Source organism: Erpetoichthys calabaricus, chromosome 6, assembly GCF_900747795.2.
Source record: "Erpetoichthys calabaricus chromosome 6, fErpCal1.3, whole genome shotgun sequence".
NCBI classification, from domain to species: Eukaryota; Metazoa; Chordata; class Cladistia; order Polypteriformes; family Polypteridae; genus Erpetoichthys; species Erpetoichthys calabaricus.
In genome coordinates, this window is record NC_041399.2 from 177,210,823 (window position 1) to 177,236,746 (window position 25,924).

Genomic DNA, 25,924 nt, shown 5'->3' on the forward strand with positions numbered 1-25,924 from the left:
CCATTTATTAGATAGTAAGGCCAGCCAATGAGACCTGCCAGGAAGCCCATGAACTTGAAGTTGTGCGTTGAGTAGGGCAAAAGTTCAACTGGTCAGAGGAAGAGCGCCCGATGTGCTAAGAATGGTACAGAAGGTGTGAGAGAGAAGTTTATTTTGTGTTGTTCAAAATGTAGGGGCTCAAGGTGCCACTTCAGACTGACAGGGATACAAGAATTGTTAAGCAGGGTCAGTGGAACAGCAGGGGATTTGTTAATTTTTGTATTTGATCCATTTCTTATTATCTTTATTTTATCAATTAAAAACATTTTTTTCTTATACTTTGGCTTACTTGGAGTTATTTTAAGATGAGCAACGTCTAAGCGAACCCACAGAAATTCAGTTACACGTGTATAAGATAGGGATGAATTAATTATTTTATCTTGCTGCTTATTAATGTTTAGGTTATTTAAATTATTGTTTCCCAATAAATATATAAATGTATAACATTGGCGTAGCTGCTTCCCTGCATTCAGTTTCATTTGCACTTGTGATCACTCTGATGATTGTTAATTATCAATTATTTTACATTTTATTTTTTGGAAAAAAAAAATCCAATATTCCCTTTGGTATTGGTTCTGACTTGCCAAAGTTGGTACTGGTACTGAAGGCCAAATTCTTCTAACGATCCAACATGACTTGAAGAGCACACTGCCAGAAGTCTTTAAAAGCATTAACCTGAAAAGTTAAAATGTTTTTTTTTTTTTTAAACAAAATAATAAAAATGGTGCAACCTGGAATTTTAAACTCTTTTAATTTTAATAAAGTTTCAGTAAAGGGGGTAAAATATTAGAAACCTTAGTTTAAAATAAGATGTTTCATCATGATTTCTTTCTTGTACTATGTTTTGGGAAGTCAGGACTTTCCTGACAGCAGTGAGGATAAAACCATCATCCCAGAATGAAACACCAGTCCATCACAGGGAGTACAGATTCAGGATTGAGTGGCCAAAGACCATCTACTAGATCTTATCAAGGAATTTAATTTCTTCCCATTTACTAAGTAACAAGGCCTGTGATGTGGAGGATAAAAGAAAGAATACAAGTATGCGATCTAGCTAGTTCATGGTAAAAGAAAACCATGGTTACAGTATACTGCTTTGCTTATGCCAGGATTACAGTAAATAGAAGTGGTGCCACCAAGCCCCAAACCCAGGACACAAACAACACAAGTACAGTCACTGGTTGAAAATAGAGGTTTTTATTATACCAGTACCTCACAAAGATTTCTTGAAAGGTTGCACAAACATAATTCCAATCAAATAATTCTTCTTCCCTTCTCTTCCCACTCATTCCTACCTCCTGACTCTGACTCTTCTGGAGGAGGCTGGATGGCTTACTTTCATGTTGGACCCAGGAATACTTTCAGTGTCAGGACATAGCCCGATGGAAGCATTTCCAGGTCAAACCGAAGTCCCAAAAAGTAGGGAGCATGAATCCCCGCAGCTCCCCCTGGGCTGCTCCTGACACTATAACTCCCATTATGCCTTGCTGGTGTCCACATGGTAATATGATTCCAAAATGGAACCTTCTACAACTGCTCTTTTGTCTTCCTTGGCCTCCAGGTATGGGTCCCATACCCATCCTGGACTGGATGCCAGGTAATCCTACCTGGCACTTACAACTAACATGTAAACTGTAATGCCATAGATTATAAATGACAAACCATAGCAAAATGTAGCTGTGTGACACTACCTGCAATCTAACACAGTTGTATACTACAGTCTACATACAGATTGTCTCTAGCATCATGCAGTATCTTACATTATACTAACCAATTAGTGCTAAGGTAACAAATAGATGTACTGTACTTTATTAAACTACTTTCAACGTTATGCATGTCAAAGACAAACAGAGGCTATTCAAATCATCTTCTAATTTGTAAAAACCTTTCGCTTAGCTAACTTAGTAGTTTTTGAAATACTAAAAGGCTTAAATTGCCTAGCTTGATTCTTATGCAATGCAATACATACCTGCATTACATGATCATGGGCTAAAATAGCAATATACGGAGTCCACAGAACATAAAGCATTTCACAGAGCATTTTTTTTTTGGTAATAGCCTAGCCATGGCTCTATTTACCATTTACAGTATGTTTTAAAGGATGCAGCACAAGCAGTTTGTATGTAATCATGCAAAAGAAAACTAAAGAGTAATAACAAGAAAAAAAACAATTAGGAGATGTGCATTAGATAAATACATATCATGCCTTAAAGTGGAGTAAACTAAAACATGTGTGATGATAGGATGGGAATAAGCATTATTTATTTGTTTATTTTTTTCAGATTCATTTTCCTGATGTTGAAAGAGCAGAATGGTTAAACAAGGTAAATCAAACACATTATCTTATATGAGCTAATGATAATACATTTTTCTGCATACTTTTGTTATCCTATTTTGTTGGCTGTAAAAATCTGTAAGAAATTGATCAGTGAGTGTTGGTTGATGAAGATTCCTTCCTCTGTTCTTTAACTCGGTACATGTTTGCTGTAGTATGCCCTTTGAGCTTTTCTTTATGCACCGAGTATGAATTTAATTGAAGGTGTGTGTATAGTAAAAAGATATGAACATTACAGAAGAATCGTAATATTCACATTAGGTACTTTATTAATATTTTCAAACAGTACTGTGTTGTACTATATAACTATACAATAAAAAAATATCAAATAATGAAGTAAATTTGTAATATGTAAACAGCTCTATCATAATGGAGATTATAGGGAAGATCAGGGTGGTAATAAAACTAACTATGAAGTTATTATTATTATTTATTTATTTAGTAGATGCCTCTATCTTTATACCTTTTTTAACAGCAGAAAGTGACTAACTAAATCTGTCCTTAATTATTGTATTAATGACCACTACTGTACGTACGGCCTTGCCTTTCTTGATTCGTTGCTGATGGCAGTAAGAGGTAATTTCACATGATGTCACAGTAGTAACCATCAACAGGGACAGTTTGCAGTGGTAAACATGAGTGCAGCGATACCTTGCAGTGGTAAATTTAGGGGAGGCACAATGTTTGTGTTGTACTTTTGCGTTTTCTGCCTATTTGTTATTATGCCACCCCATGGTGTTGTGCCCTTCCTAATTCCAGCTTTAACATTTCAGTAGTGAGTGTCTCCATTTCCTGACATATTATTAGTGACTACAAAATAAAGAGCTAGTTTTGTTACATTGTTAAAATGTACAGCAGCTCCAATTAATATGGTCTGAAAATGAGGAAGATAATGCAGATTAAATGAGTAAATATCAAATTGTAAAGCACCTCAAAAGAATACAATTACAGTATGCAGCTCACTAAAAGTGAACCAGTAGTCTTTAGCGACCAAAATACTATAATAAAATAGTTTAACGTCCAAATAAAACAGATGGAATGTGCAAGAATAAAGTGTATGAGGATAAAAGAAAGAGCTAGTTGAATATGCAAATTGTCGTGACCAAACAGTGGAGCATACTTTCTGTTAAGGGACACATTGGGTTTTTAAACACACAAGAGGCAATTTTTTAGATAGATAGATAGATACTTTATTAATCCCAAGGGGAAATTCATATACTCCAGCAGCACCTTACTGATACAAAAAACAATATTAAATTAAAGATTGAATTTTTGGTACTCTTGCTGCTGTTTTTGTTGCAGACACCATACTATGTACATTTCACATATATCTGCAGATATTTCCTTTCCTTTCACTCCTTACTCTTTCCAGAATTACATTGCACCTCAGCTGTCTAGTAAACCTGGCCATTAGGGCGTTTTTTTATCCATGCTGAATATGACAGTATCACAACATCACAGAACAAAGGGGATATTGTAAGAGACCGTGGGGCAATGCAGTATCTTAGAAAATCAATTGTTTTAGATATTTCATATGAATATAACCATAATGAAAGAATTGCATAGTTTTGTACTAGAAGAAAATATGTGGTAATCTGTTTTGGAGAAATAAGAGCAGGGAAATCTCTTAAATAGAAAATATGTTTTACTTTAAATAAAAAATTATCACTAAGAAAATGAAATTTAAAATTGTGGGATTGTTTAATTTGTTTTCCTTTTTGAGGGAACCGAAGTAAAATTTGAATCTCCTTTTTGTGTGCTTTTCCATATGTAGACTGTAAGGCACATGTGGCCTTATATCTGTCAGTTTATCGACAAGCTCTTCCGTGAGACCATTGAACCCGCTGTGAAAGGAGCACACCAACACTTGAATACCTTCAGCTTCACGAAGATTGACGTGGGTAACCAGGTAAGAATTTTTAACAACAAAGCCACCCCTGTCATTTTATGAATGAATGATGAAAATAACTTGGAGAAGCATGGGTTGTGTATTGGATAGTGTTGCTGGTGTAAATTTCAAAGACCTTGATTCAGATCCTGTTAGTATGTTCTCCAGATGTCCGTGTAGGATTTTGTTTATTTCAGGTTATTTGGAAATTCCAAATTAGCCTCATTTGAGGGATGGAGGAAGGATGGGAATATGTGTCATGGGTGGGTAAAGAAATAACTCCAAATCTCCTGCAACTTATAATAATAGACTTATTTTTATACAAATTGGTGCGTTTATGGCATGTAGATTTTGCTTTTGATTTCTAAATTTCATTTTGATCACTTTTTTAAATGTTTAATTTTGCAGCCATTTTAGTTTTAATTGTTTAAAGTCTTCCTAGTTGGTATAACAAGTGAGATCATAAACAAAATATAATATCAAAGAATGGGCTGTAACAAGCACATTGAAAAATGAATAGCGCTTCTAAGAGCATTTCTACCTTGGTGTAACATTCGTAGTGACAAATTTAATATAACATCGAGGAGCTGGGTGGGCTGCCACCCCTTGGTCTAACAAGCACAGTGACAAGCGTATATTATAATGTTTGCAACATGCTAATACAGCAGTGGTGGTGGGGTGGGATTGAATGCATAAGCATAATACAAATTGTACACTGCCATTAATGGAAATGAAGAAGTAATATTACACTAAGCAGTCTGCATCTAGCGCTAAAACTGTTGACCCCGTGACCCGAGTTTGGATAAGTGGTGAAAAATGAATGAATGAATAATCAGAGGTTGAAGTTCAACATATGACTTGTGTGCCTGGCAGTGATGTACATGTTATGTAGCTGCATATTTGATCAGTATTGGGTGTGCAAATATAATAATATATTATTGTTAATAATATTAAGATCCTAGCTTCTAATCACTGGAATACGATCTCTTAGGCAAAATTGTCTTTAATATTTGTAAGGAGGGCGGCATGGTGGCGCAGTGGTAGCGCTGCTGCTTTGCAGTTAGGTGACCCGGGTTTGCTTCCCGGGTCCTCCCTGCGTGCAGTTTGTATGTTCTCCCTGTGTCTACGTGGGTTTCCTCCGGGTACTCTGGTTTCCTCCCACAGTCCAAAGACATGCAGGATAGGTGCTTTGGTGATCCTAAATTGTCCCTAGCGTGTGCTTGGTGTGTGGGGGTTTGTGTGTGTAGATGCGCGTGCCCTGTGGTGGGCTGGCGCCCTGCCCGGGTTTGTTTCCTGCCTTGTGCCCTGTGTTGGCTGGGATTGGCTCCAGCAGACCCCCATGACCCTGTAGTTAGGTATAGCAGGTTGGATAATGGATGGATGGATATTTGTAAGCAGTGTTATAATAAGTAAATAAAAATCTCAACTTCTCCTTGTGTGTGTGTGTGTGTGTGTGTGTGTGTGTGTGTGTGTATGTGTATATGTGTATATGCCCAAGTAGTAATGAAACAGGACAAACTTTAATAATCAATAAACAAACAAAATGCTAGCTAAGCAGAGGCAAGATACATTCCAAAATGTGGCCAAAGGAAGACTGCTTCAAACGGAGCCTGCTCCTTACTCCTGACGTCACACTTCTCCCTATCCTCGGCCCACAGCCTCTCTCTTGAATTAGTCCGAATTTATTGCTCCTGCAAGGGAACTATGATATTTGAGGTGATGATAGAAGTCGCAAAATCAACCGTAATGTTCAAGCAAATTATAGAAAAGAACCCTATCTAAATCCATTAAGTACTTCTCTCGTGAAAAGTGGACAGATAGACAGATGTTGGATTTTATATATATAGAGATATATATCTCTCTTGCAGTGGAGTAGTGCTGAACTCAGGGATGTCTTCTGCCTTTGCAGCTGGTATTGGGATAGATTCTGGACGTGTTGTGTGTTTGTCTGGACAGAGACAGTCATCTGCTCTCTGTGTGGTGGCAGTAATTACTATTCCTGACTCTACCCTTGTTGTGAATAACTACTCACTGGAAAGTGCACACAGAAAGACCAGGAAATGAAAGCACCCTGAGGACAGGACAAGAGAGCAGTCAAATAAACTGACAAAACCTGAAAGACCAAAAACCACAGTGACAGAACTCAGTAATCAGATAAAAACCTTTTGAATCTGTTGGGCAAACCAAAAATCCTGAGTGACTAAAATTACATTCTTGTGAAATCGCTTAATTGTTAGAATCCTGAAATTTGGACAGTGGTTGCTGCCACAGTTTTACATAGTAGTCAGTAAATTATATCAAAGCTTTCTCGTGTGCTGCAAACACATGACAGCAGTGGCGGTAAGATACTGTTAAAAGCAAAATAAAAAATAATTTTCATTATATTAAAATTACATTTATATACAAATTGTACATTCAAAAGTATTCTTTAATGTCCAAAGTAGTAAAATCATGACAACACTTAGTTGAAAGGCTGCACAGTCTGTGCACCCTTCACTTTTCCAGTGGCAGACTAAAGGTGATGGGATTGAATATGCTGTGGCATTCCAGATGGACTGCTCCCACTGTTCTCCTTCCCTGAGACAGATTGGAAATCACCTGTGTTCTTTGCTGCAGTTCCTGACTTATAATGGCTGTAGAGCTCTGTTGCAGCAAAGCCACCTGTTGGGTGAGTAAAATGGCAGCCTGGCAAGTTGGATGACAGTAATCTATTCCTAACATCTGATGGCAGACTGCCAACAGACAATAATCTGCATACTGCTGGGAGAGGAGGTGAGATGTATTAAAGCATTAGAGTGTATTTGCTCAGATATGAAAAGTGTGTTATGTTTCAGGCAAGGTCTTTTTCCTGGCATAATTATAATCTTTGTGTTGTTTTTCAAATAATATTTTTCATTTTCCAAATTCTGTTTTTTTGTTTTGTCTTTCTTGTATCTATTCGATATTATTTGTATTGTGTTTAGATAGATAGATAGATAGATAGATAGATACTTTATTAATCCCAAGGGGAAATTCACATACTCCAGCAGCAAAAAATATTAAATTAAAGAGTAATAAAAAATGCAGGTAAAAAAACAGACAATAACTTGAATAATGTTCAATGTTTACCCCCTCTGGTGGAATTGAAGAGACGCATAGTTTGGGGGAGGAATGATCTTCTCAGTCTGTCAGTGGAGCAGGACAGTGACAGCAGTCTGTCGCTGAAACTGCTCCTCTGTCTGGAGATGACACTGTTTAATGGATGTAGTGGATTTTATGAATTATTTTGCAAGAAAAAAATATGAAGTAGTTTTATGTGTTCCCTGCCCTGTCTCCTTAATATAGCGCCTAAGAACGTGGCCAACTAATTATGCATTTAGGGTTCTGGCTACAACAGGTAAAGCTGTATTTCTCATTTTCTATTTCAATTCCTGATTTTGAACTTTTTAATCATTTTTTTTATTTCCTTAGGGAAAATACTGTTTTTGGTTGTCTACTCTTTGGATTAATTTGTTTTTTTTTCCCTTTTGAAATTTTTCTTGGGATAAAACTTTTTTTTATGGTTTTTCCCTCTCTCCTGTTATTTTTTGATATCAGTAAAACACATGCACCTACCTATTTATGTATTTATTTATTTAAAGAGCTTCTGTAAAAAGCCAAGTATGTAGGTATGTAAGTAGCTGTCTGTCTATAGTTCTAAAATAAAGGTAGTTCATACAGAGCAAGCTGAACTTTTCCATTTGGCAACACCTTCTTTTGTTTTGACCATGAAAAAATACAGCTTCACAGTGATCACATTGGTGAGGTAGCTTTCATAAGTAGTGTTTGTTTGTCAGCATGCATTTCTGTCTCTTTCTCATTCTTTTAATTTGTGTTCTGGGTTTTGTCTTGCATAACTACAAGCCTTTTTGTCTGCCTACTGTTCAGTTGCTCAGTCTTAAGCGCATTCTGTGATGTGCTTGACGCTCAGGAGATGTCACCACTTGTCTTCTTCCTGAAGTTATTTGTCACAAATGCTGATCAATAAATACAATACTTACATATACAGAATTCTAAATAACATTTAAGTACTTTTTTCTGGGGGATCATCAATAGATAGGCTTACAAGGACCATGCTTTTATTACAGTAAACTTTTCTGCGCACCAGTAAAGTGACGACCAGATTGCAGTGACCTAAAGTTTTTTGAATTTCCAAAACATATCAGGCTATATTCAGAATTACTTCTTGCTTAATTATGTGAGTCATTGTCTTGTCTGCGTATTCTTTCTTGGCCTTCATCAATTAATTGCCTTCTTAGATTTGCTTTATGTTCTGCAGATTTTGCTGCTGTTCATTTTCTTTCTGCCATGTCACTTTCTCAATCACTTTGTTGTAAGAAACACACAAGTGCAAGTCTCTTTGATGCTTCCTCAAATTTTTCGTATTTCTAGAATGTATCAGGTGACAGTTTTTGGATTAAGACCAAGATCAAGGTTCTAACCGCAATATTTTATGAGTAATCGCATGACATGTTGTTGCTGCTTCTAACATTATTTCTAACACAGTACAAAAACTTTACCAGTACGTATTCTGTCCGACCAGACCAGATAAGACACTGGGTTTCTGCTATGGGTCAGTTAAGGATGCATACAAGGCCCTTCCACTGCCTCCATTGGGTTCATCAGACCATAACTATGTATTTTTATTCCGCACATATAAATCTGTTTTAAAACGAAAAAAGGTACAATTAAGAAACATCAAAATCTGGTTAGATGAATCTGTGGCATGCCTTCGGGAATGCTATGATTGCACTGATTGGGTGAACCTGCCAATGTAACATGCTCGTATGTTGCTTTTTTGTAGAGACGTGATCATTCCTTGTAAGAAAGTGAGAATATATCCAAATAACAAACCATGGTTGACCAAATCTGTTAAATTGAGTTTACAGAAAAAGAAACATGCTTTTAAACAAGGTAGCTAAAAGTAGAAATGTCAAAGGTAAAGCTATAAATCTAAGCTAGAGTATATGATGGCTGCAAATAAACTTAGATCTGCTTGGGACAGTATGTGAACAATAGCAGGATTAAGGAACAAAAATAATTCTCATATTACATTGGAGGGTTTTAATTCAAATAAAGAACTTGCTAATGCTCTTAATTGCTTTTACAGCAGTTTTAATACCCATGATTTTAGCAATGATATTCAAGAACTGAGTGTGAAGCTGGTAGATGGTCAGCATTTTAAAACAGAACAAAAAAAACGTGGCAAGGGTTTAAGATTAGGGAAGAGTTAGGGCCCTGACACATTTTCATTTTGTACAAAAGAACTAAGCCCTACATTTCATTATCTTTTTAATCAGTCTTTATATAAACAACATGTACAAAAGGTCTGGAAGAATGCTATGGTGGTCCCTATTCCCAAAAAAGTTTCCCCAAAACTCTTAATGATTTTAGGCCAGTTTCTCTTACATCAGTCCTTAATGAAATCATTTGAAAGCTGATAAATTCTAAAGAAAACTGAATATGCACTGGATCCTATGCAGTTTGCATACAGGCCAAATAGAGGAGTAGAAGATGCCACCGTTACATTGCTAAATTTTGCCCTCATAATGGGTTACACACTAGACTTCTATTTGTGGCCTTTTCACTTGATTGTAATACAATTGAACCACACCTTTTAATCAGAAGGCTCTTAGGACAGTTTCACTTGGGGGATAACATTATGGGCTGGATGCTGTTTTTATTTTTTACCAAACAAGACACAGAAAGTAGGAGGAAATGGCATTTTGTCCAACCAAGTCTGCTCTTCAGCTGGCACTTCACAAGGATGTGTGCTTTCTTCCCATTTATTTATCCTGTACACAAATATGTGTCAGAGAAGATGGGAGAACAGAATTATTTTAAAGTTTGCAGATGATTGTGTGTTAGGATATAATTATTGATTTTAGGAAAAATAATAGTAATCATGAAGATGTAAGTATTAATGGTCAAATTGTAGAGCTTGTGACATCGTACAAAAATTTGGGGATAATAATTGATTCTAATCTAATTTTTGAGGCAAATTGTGAAGCTGTATGCAAAAAGCCACACCAGCATTTATTCTGTATAAGAAAACTGTTTTATTTCCAGATTGAGAAAACCCTATCAAGACTATTTTACCATGCTTTTATTGAATCTGTTTTATCTTTTTCACTGGTATCTTGGTTTGGAAATCTTTGTTTTAAACATAGAAGTAAAATGGATCAAATTGTTAAATGGTCAAGTAGGCTGATTGGGGACTCACAACTCAGCTCCTCATTTCTGTACTCTAGGCAGTTAAAGTGCATGACAAGCTCTGTCTTAAGTAATGTCTCCCATCTTTTGTACTCGGAGTTTAAGTTACTTCCGTCTGGAAAGGTTTACTGTTTTCAAAAGCAGAACAAAAAGATACAAAAGTAGCTTTGTTCCAGCAGCAATCATATATCTCCATTAATCTTAGATTCAAAATTTATTTATTATTTTCATTTATTTTTTTTATTATTTTTTGTTTTTCATGAAACCTTTTATTTTCACACGTTTTAATTGTATGTGAATGGAATTCTGTGTGTGTGTGTGTGCCTGGTTTCATTTGTTGTTATAACTGGACAGCCAATCTCTTGTACTACAACACAGTTTTACCTATGGTACTAATAAAGTAAAACTGAACTGAACTGAATTGAGACATTAGCATTATATATATACTAGCAAAATACCCGCGCTTCGCAGCGGAGAAGTAGTGTGTTAAAGAGGTTATGTAAACATATATATACATAAACATATATACTTATATACATATCTACATATACACATATCTACATATATGCATATATATATATATATATATACGTATAGACATCCACATATACATACGTATATACACATATACACATCCACATAAACATATATATATACATATACAAATTTACATATCTACATATATATATATATATATATATATAGACATACATATATACATACATACATTCACATATATATACATACATACATTCACATATATATATATATATATATATATACACACATACATATATATATATATATATATATATATATATATATATATATATATACACATATATATATACATATATACATATACATATATATACATATATATATATATACATACATATATATACATATATATATATACATATATATACATACATATATATACATACATATACATACATACATATATATATATATATATATATATATATATATATACACATACATACATATACATACATACATATACATACATACATATACATACATATATATACATACATACATATACATACATATATATACATACATACATATACATACATATATATATACACATATACATACGTATATATATATATATATATATACATACGTATATATATACATACGTGTATATATATATATATATACATACATCCATCCATCCATCCATTTTCCAACCCGCTGAATCCAAACACAGGGTCACGGGGGTCTGCTGGAGCCAATCCCAGCCAACACAGGGCACAAGGCGGGGAACCAATCCTGGGCAGGGTGCCAACCCACCGCAGGACACACACAAACACACCCACACACCAAGCACACACTAGGGCCAATTTAGAATCGCCAATCCACCTAACCTGCATGTCTTTGGACTGTGGGAGGAAACCGGAGCGCCCGGAGGAAACCCACGCAGACACGGGGAGAACATGCAAACTCCACGCAGGGCGGACCCGGGAAGCGAACCCAGGTCCCCAGATCTCCCAACTGCGAGGCAGCAGCGCTACCCACTGTGCCACCGTGCCGCCCATATACATACATATATATATATATATATATATATATATATATACTGTATATATACATATCTACTTAGTGGCTCCTGTATTTAGGATATAGCAGGTTGGATAATGGACGGATGGACATTTGTATGCATAGCCCCATTTGCCCATTTTCGTTTTTTTTTCTTTCTTCAGTAATATTTCAGCAAACCCGGAGCTTGTCAGTTCAAATCCTGGTACTGACACCACTGTGTGACCCTGAGGAAGTCACTTCACCTGCATGTTGTGCAAAAAACAAAAGTAATGTAACAAATTGTACCTCAGATGTTGTAAGTTGGTGGAATAAAGGCATAAGTAAAATAGATAAATATGTATTATACACATAGGAACTATTCATTTATTTTCAGTTAAGTCATCTGCAGCAAACTTTTATAAATGAGGGTTTCTGATTTTTAGATAGTGCAAACTGTTTCTTCTTTATTGACGTTTTCTCTTGGAGAGCTTTTTTCATTTCATTGAAAATGAAAGCAGCAGCTGCCAAAATATGTAGGTTTTTTATTAATTTTTCAACATTGTGTAAAATAAATGTATAAAGTAACATAAAAAGTTTAAATACTGGTTATTCTTTTACAGTAAAATATTACTACAGAGATAGAAAAAAAGTAAAATGGATATGTTCTTTTTCTTTAAGGAGATTAAATATTACTGAAGAAAGAAAAAACAAAAATTAAACAGCCAAATGGGGCTATGCATACGAACTTAAAAGGTTTAAATAAAACAGAAATATATATTTTATTTTTAGTTGCTTAACTTGTGGAGGGTGTATCCTGTAGCAAAGCCCTAACTTTTTTCGTGAAAGCACGTTTCAGTCAATAAGTCTTAAAAAAACGTGTAAAGATATTGACAATAAGCTAAGTCATCTGCAGCAAAGTTTTATAAATGAGGGTTTCTCCTTTTTAGACAATAAGCTACGCAAACCCAGGAAGACATGGAATCGTTTAAATCAAGTATGATTACATCTTCCTTTCTTAAAGAGAAGTAAGGCAGTACTTATAAGCTTACATATTTATATATAGACATACATATATATATATATATATATCTATATCCGAAGCCGTGCAAGCACACTCTTTTGAGAATGCAACGTATAGTTGTACAGAAGAAAAGCAATCTTGCCTCAAATGAATGGCAACCTTTTGTAGGTCTATGAAGTTAATTTAAACTTTAGGTTTACACGGTGCTTTCTTTCCAAAGTACCTGCACTCATGAATATGTCTGTATGTGTCAGTCGGTCAAATCCACGCGCTTCGCACCGGCGAAGTACCGCTTTTAAATTTTTATTAAGAAGAAAATAAAACGTTTTTAAATTGAGGGAAAATATACTAATAACAGTTTGTTAAGGATCAGTTTTTTTGTGAAGCTGCCTTTACTCGAGTGATCACTTCGAGCTGACTTGGTGGCCAAGTGTAAGCGTTACCTGGAAGTAGCCACCCATACAATCAGATTGTGAATCAGACTACGAATGCCGTGAATGTAATTACACACTCACTGCACTTGCTTACGGTAATCGAACCTCAGACGTCAGCGCTAGAGGGGCTTAGCAGCGGTGAAGTATTGGTTTTAAATTTTAATTAAGAACAAAAGAAAACCTCAGAGGTTCGATTCCCGAAAGGGAGTGAAGTGAGTGTCCGGCTACCTACCAGGTAAAGCTTATGGTCGGACAGCAAGTGACGTAACATCAGCCACGGTGCCTTCAGTTGTGAGAAGCAGATCATAGAATGATTGAAAATAGTTTTGCATTTACCTTTGTAGTAAAAGGCGAGCTTTTAAGCCTGAGAAATCACCCCGTAAATGCACACGTTTAATTGCACATGTGTTAATATGTATGGTTACACAGTATTAAAAGACAGTGAAGAACGTGATTTACCTTTGTTCCCGCGTTTGATAAAAGGCGAGCTTTTAAGCCTGAGAAATCACCCCGTAAATGCACACGTTTAATTGCACGTGTTAATATGTATGCTTACACAGTATTAAAAGACACTCAAAAATTAATGTCATTTACCATCAGCCACGGTGCCTTCAGTTGTGAGAAGCAGATCATAGAATGATTGAAAATAGTTTTGCATTTACCTTTTTAGTAAAAGGCGAGCTTTTAAGCCTGAGAAATCACCCCATAAATGCACACATTTAATTGCACATGTGTTAATATGTATGCTTACACAGTATTAAAAGACAGTCAAAAATTAACGTCATTTACCTTCGTTCCCGCGTGCGACTCGTGCTGTAAATCTCTTCCTTGTTTTTAGTTCACGTGATTACGTAGGAGGCGTGATGACGCGATACGTGACTCCGCCTCCTCCATTACAGTGTATGGACAAAAAATATGTTCCAGTTATGACCATTACGCTTTGAATTTCGAAATGAAAACTGCCTAACTTTTGTAAGTAAGCTGTAAGGAATGAGCCTGCCAAATTTCAGCCTTCCACCTACATGGGAAGTTGGAGAATTAGTGATGAGTGAGTGAGTCAGTCAGTCAGTCAGTGAGTGAGAGTGAGTGAGTGAGTGAGTGAGTCAGTGAGGGCTTTGCCTTTTATTAGTATATATATATATATATATATATATATATATATATATATCTTTAGCCTCAAAAAGCCTCAGCTGCATTTTTCGGTTTATGCAGGCCAGAGCCCGCCATTTAAGTATAGGGCTAGGCTGCTTTATGCCTGCCTTGGTAAGCCAAACAGAGTGTAGCACTGTCTGAGTTACTTTGAGGCCTGCACTACGTTTTCAGATTTTTGTGTGGCTGGATCACAAGAAGGTAAAGTATTCTGCTTTTACCTTTATATTTAACTTTTATTTCTGTTCAGATTGTTTGAATGTATGTCCTCTTTTGTGCGAATAGCTGTGTTCTTAATATATTTTTTCGCTTATCCTTATAATCAGCTGAACTTCACTGTATTTTCCCTTTCCACAAAATCAGAGCAGTCAATAACTCTGTCTGTCTAATGTTGTTTTACATAGGCATCTTGTGATGTTCTATGAAGTTAAACTAAGTTCAGTTATTTTAAATGGTAAGAGTTTTCCATTATACATTTTTAATATTTTCTCCCTGTGTTTGAGATTTGTAGGGCAGGTTTTCAAGTATCAAGTACAATATTTTTTGTTTTTAGATAGGATGTAATCAAGTAGAACACCAGCATGAAATCTGTTTATAGTGGAGCCAAGTTTGTAAGGCAAATCTGAATTTGACTAATTATCTTTTGTTAGACGCACTTGGTTCACTGGTGTATGAGTACTTGTGTCAAGGTGCAGCAAGGGTCAGGGCTGCAGTGCTCATGTGTTTTGCTTAGCATTAACCTAATTTATCATGGTGATAACCACAGAAACAGTCAGATGAAGATCTGACTACCATTGAGTGATACAGTGCCATGAAAAAGTATTTGACCCGTTCCTTATTTCCTCTGTTTTTGCTTTTCAGTAGACCTGATTGATTCTGATTCCCAAACAATCTTAGTATAATACAAATGAGTAACACCAATGTACAGTTTCTAAATGATAAATTGATTTATTGAAGGGAAAAAGTTCACTAACACCTACAGTACATCGACCATGTGAAAAGGGAATTTTACCCTTAGTCTTTCAGTCAGTCAATGAACCAAATTTAATCAATCATAGATCAATGAACCAAATTTAAATCAATCATAGATCATTTTCTGGTTGAGAGATGAATTCATGGTTCCTTCAATTACAGCAAGTCACCCAGACTTTGAAGCAGCAAAGCATCCTCATACCATCACACTGCCACCACCTTGTTTGACATTCAGCATGAGGTTCTTATTATGGAAAGCTTATGTTAGCTTTATGTCAGATGTAACGGGAGCCACTGGTTAGCTTGCAACTCTCCCACAGATACCATTAGCGTCTTTTTAATGGTGGAATCTTGAATGAGTAAAGCCTGCAGTTCCTTAGATGTTCATCTGGGTTCTTCTATGACTTTCCGGATGAGGTTTCAAAGCTCTTGGACTAATTGAGCTATTCCAGCCACTCTTGGACACATTTTCCACTATTACAAGTTATCTGCATTTTGAGATGATGGCTCTTATGTTGGTTCACTAGAGTCCCAACATTTTTGAGGTTCCTTTGTAACCCTGATATATTTCAGTAACTTTCTTTTGTCGGGTTTTCTTTTGATCAAGGCATGCTGTGCTGCTTGTTAAGACCTTTGAGCCAACTTCACATTACTGGGAAGGTCTTATTTAAGTGTTGGTGAGATTCAACAATCAAGCTTGGGTGTGTCTAGTCTAATTGAGCCTGTTATCATTTAAATTTGGTTTATTAGTTGATTTAGTGACTATGGGAGCAGTTATTTTTTTCACATGGGTGATATGGGTGTTGGTGAAGTTTGTTCCTTCAATAAATCAAATAATCATTTAAAAACTCTACTGTGTATACTTGAGTTGTCTTTGTATTATGCTAAATTTGTTTGGCAGTCATAAACAGCCATGTGTTATGAATAAGCAAAAATAGAAGAAATCATGAAGGGGCAAATACTTTTTCACTGCACTGGTTTTAAGTGTGACTGAAATATTACCTTAAACTCTTTTATACTGTTGTGTACTTTGCTACGTATTGTACAACACACACTCATAAAAATAATGTCCAGAATTTAAATACAAAACAAATGTTTACTCAGATTTTAGAATAGCTGTGCTACCCTACCATCTGGAATATTCCCTGGGTCAGTTAATGAAGCTCCATCATCAGTCACATTCAGATTACAGTTTTTATTGGCTGTACCTGTAATTAGATTTTATTTTTAATCCTCTAGTGATCCTGATTCAGCTGTATTATCCGTTTATGCTGCCAATGCACTCTTTTGTAATCACTGACTATGTTGCTTTGCGTAGACTCTTCAAAATGTGTTTTCTTGTATTTTATCTCGTGTCTTTGAATTTTACTCTTCTTTGCTTTATGAAGTGAAAGTGCATAATGAGTGTGTTCTCTGTTTATTAAAGTGTTATATAAAAAAGGATTCATTGTTCAAAAAATATTTTTTAAAAAACCTCACAGTTTAATGTCATATCCAAACAACAGTCAATGTGCACCCAACCCCACTTTTTTCTTTCAATTGTCTGTGGCATTTTAGGTAGGTATGAATTTGGTTGACTCTGTGGACAGGTGAACTGATCTCTCATTGGTTATTTTTTTTGGCAGTTGCAATATAACATAGTTTGTGAACACCCCTGTTGTGGTTTGGATTTATGTGATTTCTGGAGGATGTTTTGCTTGTTTAAGCCTGTGCTGCTTGACATGTCTTTCACACCCCACAAAAATGTAGGTAGTAATATAACTGTTTATAAAGAAAACTAAGCAAGTTACCCAGAACTGTTAAGCTATAGTTTTACATTTTTACACATTCTAAATGTTATCTAAGTAACTTACTCTGGTTTTATTCCATTTTTAAAATATTGTCAGTTTTTTTTTCTTGATAAACCTTTATTAATACATGATAAGAACCTCTCAGGCCTATTGGATGTTGAATATACAGACTTCCGACAGGAATTTGATTTACTATAAGATTCACCTTTCGATTTTATATAAATACATGCTGTATAGGGTGGAAAACGCTGTGCTTTTGCTTTGTAGGCAGGATTTAGTTTCAACACTGATCAGAGAGATACAGAACCTTCTGCTAGCTAATTGCCTTGGAAGCTCTCTGATCTTACTGTAATAAAAATCTTTAAATGTGCTTGTCTCACTAATGCAATCGACTTTCCTTGGCTATGGGGCTTTTGTCTTGAACATGGAGTCCAAGAAAATGCCTTTGAAGTTTATTAAGTCTGAGAAGTCAAGTTTTATTAATTATTAGATTATTTTTTATTTTTTGCTCAAAGACTCTAGATCTTTCTGCTGCTTTAAGAATAAAGCATGCTTTTGTAAAGAGCTATTTGTTAATTTAATTTGCGCAACTCAGAGCCCAGAGTGTAACAGTGTATAGAGAAATGAGCATATTGAACGTTCTTGTTGTCTTTATAGATCTCATGAAATAGAGATTGTTATGATTTTGACCTAAGAAATTCAAAAAGGTCTGAATACTTACAAGAAAGCCAAAAGGCCTTAAAATCTCACCCAAAGGGAAAAGAGAATAATAAGCCACCCTGGCCTAAAATGACATCAACTTGAGTGATATATTTAAATGATTTAATTTACTTTATTAACTCAAAAATGTTCAGTGTTCAAAAGTAACCAGAACATGTTTTAGAGTTCAAAAAATATGTTACAAGACTAGAGGAACTCCACAATTTCCAAATAAATTCAATATTTGAAAATATTACACAAAAACTGCAAAACAAAAGTTAAATAAAAAAATACAGTAGCAACAAAAGTAAATAATAAATTAAAATGCTAAATACAAAAAAAGCACAAGGGAATCCAAAATGACTAAACCAAATACACCTACCAAAATTCTAAGCCAAAAGGCAATAGCCAAAGTCCAAGAAGACCAAAACATCAAAAACAAAAAATACCAAGAAACTTAAAGAGAGGACAGGGTGTATTAGGCAATAATATTTAGCATATATGCTGATAACATTGTTTTTAATATTCATTTCCCACAATGTAAATGCTAAAACAATTGTCTATCCACAATTAATTTTCATTATCCACTGGGGTTACATTCCTGAAAAACTCCACGGATATGGAAACCACAGGTATTCCAGCACTGATTCTATGGGAAAAAATGCTGACAAGTTCAGAATTGGACTTGAGGGAGGGTGGTGTGTTTGAGCTGTTACATGGGTGAGTCAGGGGCATCAGAGTACAATAAAAAGAGGCTTTCAAAGGCATTCTCTCTCTGACATTTCTCCATCTATGGAGGATAAGAACAAATCTGTCTTGGTGACCCAATGTCTGTCTGACCCTATGCAGACAATGAGCTGACAAAGAAGAGAATCGAGTGTAACTACAAGTTTATGCACTGCCCAAAACTAGCACTGCCAGTTTTTATAGTTCACAAAGTCACATTCTGTTTGTTTTTTGTTTATAGCACTAGTTATAATATTTGAAAATTAAAACATCATCTATACTACATTAATAAATGTGTAACGTTTCTCCTGCCTGTTCCGGTACTCTAATTGCATGGGGTTACAAATATAAACTGACTGAAGCTAACAGTGGTATTTGAGGAATTTTTTAGGGGAATAGGGTCACTCAAGGACCCCAACATGACAAACAACAAAAACGGGGCAAAGCTATGCCTCAGCAAGGAGCTGAGGCAGTCAGGTGGAATGTACAGTAAACCACAGTAAGACCATAGCTGAAGGGTGGAAAGGGACTTGAATCTATTGTAACTACCAACAATATACAAAATGTAAATGCAGAACAGATGGAGCTGGGGGGGAGGGGGGGAGGTGACGAGATTGACGAAACCAATAAATAAAAAGTACAAAACACTTACACTTTGAGAGCTATAACTGCCTAATGGAGTAAACATCACAGTTACAAACCTGACAAATGCTGTTGTCTTTTCAATATTTGATTGTTCTCATTCTGATCATTGTTATTATTGGATTAAAACAGCCAGTGTATATTGCACGCATGCATACATCTGAAAACATTATCCAGTAAGAGAGAGAAACAAACCCAGATGACTTTTACAGGAGTGATGATCCTCACAGAATTTTCTGCTTTTTCCCTTGATGGTATGAAACACACATGCTGAAACTACACAAAATATGTCATTATGAGAGCAGTGCATAAATGTGAGACAGCTGAATTAATTTCAGTTGCATATCTTCACCTGTTCAGTTGTCCATCCTTCTGAGTATTTTAAGATTTTTGTTTTCTGGATTTAGTAAAAGAAAGTGAAATAATGTCCTTTTTTAGCCTGACTTGTGGTCAATCACATAAGGTGTGTCTTTCAGTTCTGATCATCTGACCAACATAACGTTGGGCAATTGAAGGGTTCTGGTTTGGGTTTGAGCACTGATGGAGCATAAAGGGAGGAGTGTTGAGGTTACCCTAACACTATTTGCTATATGGTCAACATAATGCATTTGATTGTTTTGTTTACTTTATTTTTGTGTTTAATTTTTTTCTTAATTATTTTTGTATTTTTCTTATGATTTTAGCCACTCAGAATAGATGGCGTGAAAGTATACACTGAAAATGTAGACAAAAGGCAGATCATCCTGGACCTCCAAATCAGGTAAATAATTGGTAAAACTTTCTTTTGCCAAAGAAAACTCTTATTGTCTAACTGCTTGTACGTTGTTCTTGGCCCAATATTAGGAAAAAATTTTACTCAGTAGTCCAGACTTCCTTTGGCATACCTAGGGATTTTATAAATGTGAGCTTCGGCCATTATTTGTTTCTTTAAATTTTTTTACTTGCTCTATTCACATCAAGACAGCTATATGATAATTTATACTATTTGTTTTCAGTCAATAAACTTCTTGAAACTGTACTTAGAAAGCAATACTATTATTAGAAAATAGCAACTTCCCCCTTACCCAAAAAACACAGAAATCAGTCAAAGCAATTACTAAAGTCACATAATCAAGTGAGTTTCTGTCTACTGTCATTTTGGTTTTTCTCACACTAAAGTAACATGGGTCATTTAAAATGGAAAATAACTACATTTTCTTTAAACAGGCAGCAAAGTGCTTGTGTTGACTAAGATCTGTTGCTGAGGCGATTTTAATCAATGGACATTTCATTTAGTAACCCACAAGGACAAGAATTGTTCAAATGTTGGCTAAGAACAAATCTTTTAGGATAGGTTAGCTACTTGCCTTCTAATTATATCTGGAATTTCATTAATGTACAACATCCTAAAACACCTATAACATGTTTGGCAGGGTGAGCTGAATGTCCCAAGGAAGAATGTTATGTCAGAGATTTGAAAATGATTTGAATAGATGAGAACATTAGCAGAGTCGGGTCTGTACTTCAGATTTGTTGTTCACGTGTCTTCACAGTACTAGTATGAAAGCAGAACCAAAGCCATGAAGTGAAACCTGTGCGAAAATGTTAAATCCTTTTTCTGTTTCATTTGTTTGAGTGCTGCTCTTTCACAAAGTCCTTCTTTTATTGAGTCAATGCTTGGGCACTTCACTATTCATTCTTGCATGGTGTAAAGTGCCATGTTTGTGACCACAAAACAGTACCGCCCATTGGCAAAACACACAGAACAATAAAAATCAAAGTACTAAAAAAAAAAAAAAAAGCTTAGAAATATATTGGAAATCAAATGCTAATTAAGTCCATATCACTGTTTTGAAAAGTGATAACGAAAAGTAGATATAAACCTAATAACACATTGAAACATTGCAAAATTAACAAGTTAATCAACAGCTCCTTCCTGACAAACTGGACATTTAATGTATTAGTGTTGTCTTTTAATATGTGTGTTGCCAGAATGTACAGGTATCACCAAATTAGTTGAACTTGATATTTGGGGAGTAACACCATTTGAGCCCAGAATGGATTCAACAAAGTGGTGGAAACATGTGTTCCTAAGTCCACATGGATTAGAAAACATCACACAGTTTCTGCAGATTTTTCAGCCACATGTTCATTCTGCTTGATAACTATTGTGCTAAAAGTCAGTCATTGTCCAACCCGCTATATCCTAACACAAGGTCACGGGGGTCTTCTGGAGCCAATCCCAGCCAGCACAAGGCAGGAACAAACCCCGGGCAGGGCACCAGCCCACCACAGGGTACACACACGCACACACCAGGGACAATTTAGAATCGCCAATGCACCTAACCTGCATGTCTTTGGACTGTGGGAGGAAACCAGAGCACCCGGAGGAATACCACGCAGACACAGGGAGAACATGCAAACTCCAAGCAGGGAGGACCCGGGAAGCGAACCCAGGTCTCTTTACTGTGAGGCAGCAGTGCTACCACTGCGCCACCGTGCTGACCTGTGCTAAAAGTATTCATTAAAAAAAGAAAAAAAAAGTTTGAATGTGGCTTTAAATAGATGCTTGTGGTAGGCAGCAGTGCTTTCAACTGACACTCCTGTAGTATTTAATGACATAGTGTATGCCAGGAAAACAACTCCCATGCCATTACACTACTACTACTACTACTACTACTACTACTACTACTACTACTACAGCCCTTTGCCGTTCACACAGGAGTGATTCATGGATTCATAGGTTTACGTCAAATTATGATATCCTGTTTATGTGCATTTCTTAAAAGAAATGAGATTAGTTACACCAATCAGCATTTTTTCCAGTCTGTAATTGTCCAGTTTTTGCGATCTCATTCACTGCTGCCACATCTGTTTGCTTTTAATTGAAAGGAGTAGGACAGACATGATCTTCTATTGCTGTGGCTCATCTGCTTCACAGCCTACTTCAGTCATACTGCTCACAACTAATTTATTGAGATGTTATTTTAGAACTTGTTGGTTTTCTTTTAGCTTGAACAAGTCTGGCCATTCTCTTCTGAACTCATTAAAACAGAGTTTTCACCCACAGAACTTCACTGGAAGTTTTATGTTTATCACACCATTCTTGGTAAACTCTGGAAACTCAAGTGTTTGAAAATCCAAGAATAGCATCTGCTTCTAAAATGGCTTAAACAGCACATCTGGCACATACCACAGTCACCATAATTCAGATTATGTATCCTGGTCATTCTAATGTTTAGTTGAACAAAAATTACATTTCTTGAGCATATTTGCATCCAATATGCAATATCTAAAAAAGATTTGTAAACTCTTCATGATTATCTAGATTTGTGGTTAATTACTCAACAATGTGGGATAATGGCCATGACTTCTCAATAATCCACAAATATAATGTCACACAAACAATTGTGCTTCTTCTTGTCAGGACTGAACACACCATTCAAACATGTATGGCAAAAAAGCACATCCATTATTAACTGTGAGGAGTTCAAAGCAACATACCCCAGAATTTAGAATATAAAAACCTGACAAGATATAGTTAGGTATGTATGTACATTTCAAAGGAATATGAATTGCATTTGGAATTATGATTTTTATTATTAATAAACTTTTTTTTTTTTTTAAAAGATACTAATGCAGGGTTTACCGTTTAAATGGTCTCCTGTCCAGAGTTGGTTCCCACCTTGTGCCCAGTACCAACAGAATAGGCACCAACACCAGATGACCCCAAACTGAAATGTCATGGGATAGGTGGGCTGGAAAGTGGATGGGTGGATTTAGTTTTAGCCTAAATGTTATCGGGAAATATACCAGTGGATATATTGCAAATTTTTTAAAGTTGCTAAATATAATTTACTTGTATTCAAAATTTTAAAAAGAAAACAAAGTTATGTTCAGAAGTTTAATATTTGTGCTGGTCCAAAGAATATGGCAAATGTAAAGTGCAGTATACCTCATTATTGTTGGTAAGTTCTGTGGAGTGCAGAAAATGCTATGGAATAAACTTTTCCCCAAAGATATCAAGCCTCAGGCTTCTTCAGGCACCTACCTCCCAAAAACATGCAACAGTGCTGATTTCTAACTCTTTCTCATTTTTTTCTAGCTAATTTTAAATTGAATTTTATATTTGAACTTTCACATATAGTTTTTATAGTAGTGTTTGCAGGGTAGGGTCATAAAGATCTGTATAATTAAGCTTTGTTCACTGCTCATGTAGCAGCAGGTGGTTTGGGTCACTTTTGAATGGCTGCAGGCCTCTTTTACGTTATAGTATTCCTGTCTGATCTGTGACATAACTTGGTTACTGAGTGTGTGCTTAGCACTCTGCTCCCTGTGATCATTTACAGCAAGGAAAACAACAGACTTGTGCTTCTGCTGCTGCTCACCTGATCTCATACAGAAAATAATTTTATTAAGAAATATTCTTGTTAAATTTGTCAGCTCCATCTTTTGCTATCTGACTTCACTTTAATTTACTATACATTACCAGTTACTTATATAAGTGTTATGAGCCGTAATAATCTAATTAAAATTTATGTTATCACATAGTCTTTTGTATTATTTTAAACACTATTTTACTAATATTGTTAAAGATTACAACAATTTACACGTGTTTGTTGGAAGTAGCTTGTATAATTTAAATGGAATTATATTCCTTCCCTAGAAACCATTCGTCGGTGACTTTCAGACAAGAATTGTAACCACTGTACATGAGATCCTACCCCAGCACTGCATCTGTTAAGGGGGTTAGTGGAAATGGAGACTGCTTAAAGTTCATGGTGGACAACAGCAGTAATGATTGGTCTAAAAATAGAGCAGATCAGTACAGTGTGTTATATTTCTTGTATTTTTTTTACAAATTAAAATATGGGTTTCAGAATTAAATCCTCTTGAAAATTCAAAAATACACTTAATGTTTTGTGTCTCTGTTTTGTTTGAATATCTGGGATTGCATCTCTCTAGTGATGAGTGAAACATTTTTAGCAAAATTCAATTCACAGCAAAACAAACAAAAAAATTGTGTTTCACATTCAACAAAATTAGTTTAAGCTCCTGTGAGGAAGTAGTTTCATTCATTAAATCTGCTTGTTATTTATCATTTAATGACTGTTCTCTAATGGAAAGGAAAGTCACCGAAATGTGCATATCCTCAACTAGGATAATTCAGTTGTTGGGTAACAGCAGGGTGGCTTTCCATGCAGTAAAATTTTGCTGTCGAAGAAAACACAGCAATGTGCATGATGGTGTGTTTTGGTGTAGAAAATACGTAGTATATCAAATCTAAAAAGTATACTGCACTCTGCCACAGTGATGTGAACGAGAAGCATAAAGGGAATTTACGTGTTACATCACTGCAGAAAAGAACACTATTAAACATGGAAGTGTGAACAAGTCTTTAGGAAGTAATATTGTTTGTTTTATACTCCTAGAAAATCCTTTAAAATCCCAAATTTCACAATTCCAACATTGCAAAACTAATTTTAGTGTCAGTTTCACAAAACCATAACCAAATCAAAACCTGTATGCTTCGCTCATCACTAACTCTCCATTTTGGTTGAGGCAGAACAACATTTTTTCTGATTTAGTCTATCACCTGTTTCTATAAAAACACTTTCCCTGCTGATGTCATGACTTTTCTCGTGCCAGTAGGCTCGAAGTTATTTTCTTCAGCAGTTCACTTCATCTCAAGTCCATGTCTTGAATTAGCTTTCATCTTACAAAGTGACCCTATAGAGAAAAACATAAATCACTCTTTTAGCAACTTTTAACTACAGAGAATTTCAGTGTGCGGTTCAAATAAAAACTGTTCATGGACTGCACACTTGTTATCATTAGCAGTGGTGATATTTAATTTAATTTACTGTCAAGCACAACTAGAAACCCCATGGCATTTGAAGTTATCCACCAACAGGAGTCCTCTTTCTAATAGCTAATATATATATAATTAATTATAATCAAAAGGATCTTTGATCTGCTGCTTTCCCTTAATTAGTTCAGCTTTCATATATGCAGAATAACTTTCTTTATTTTAATAGACAAAATGAGTACAAGGATGCTGAATCAGGATGCATTCAATGTTCAGCTTATAAGAAAAGAGGAATAGATCTTCTGACAATCAGAACCTCTTTCGGTTGGATCTAGTGTTACCAGATTTTTTCCTTAGCTTTGTTCTTTAGTAGGCTAATTATATGAAAAAGAATTCAGGGATTTCAATCGTTAGTATACTAACACCAATATTTGTTTTAAAACAATATAAAAGTGTCCCAATTGGGGCCAATGCCTTATTGTTCTTGGAGAGCGTCATGATTTGTTCAGACATATTGATACTATCTACAAAATGCTGATGTGATTCTTGTGCTCATCGATGAACCTTTGGTACATTGAAAATTACCAGAGAATACACCAGAAAAGATTGTAGGCAGACCAATCGAGTCCTCCGCCAACCACGTGTTAAGATTCTGCCTT

General features: G+C 35.5%; 1 protein-coding gene across 3 annotated transcripts in view; it reads left to right on the top strand.

Annotated features, from left to right (window-relative positions):
• The window catches only part of esyt2b (extended synaptotagmin-like protein 2b), a 256,271-nt gene that overhangs the window by 87,545 nt on the left and 142,802 nt on the right, over positions 1-25,924 (top strand). For all 3 annotated transcript variants that reach the window (XM_051929061.1, XM_028804139.2, XM_028804140.2), the window contains exons 2-4: positions 2,322-2,363; positions 4,149-4,283; positions 20,161-20,237. In XM_051929061.1, the coding sequence (XP_051785021.1) occupies positions 2,322-2,363; positions 4,149-4,283; positions 20,161-20,237 (254 nt within the window). The remainder of the gene's footprint in view (positions 1-2,321; positions 2,364-4,148; positions 4,284-20,160; positions 20,238-25,924) is intronic.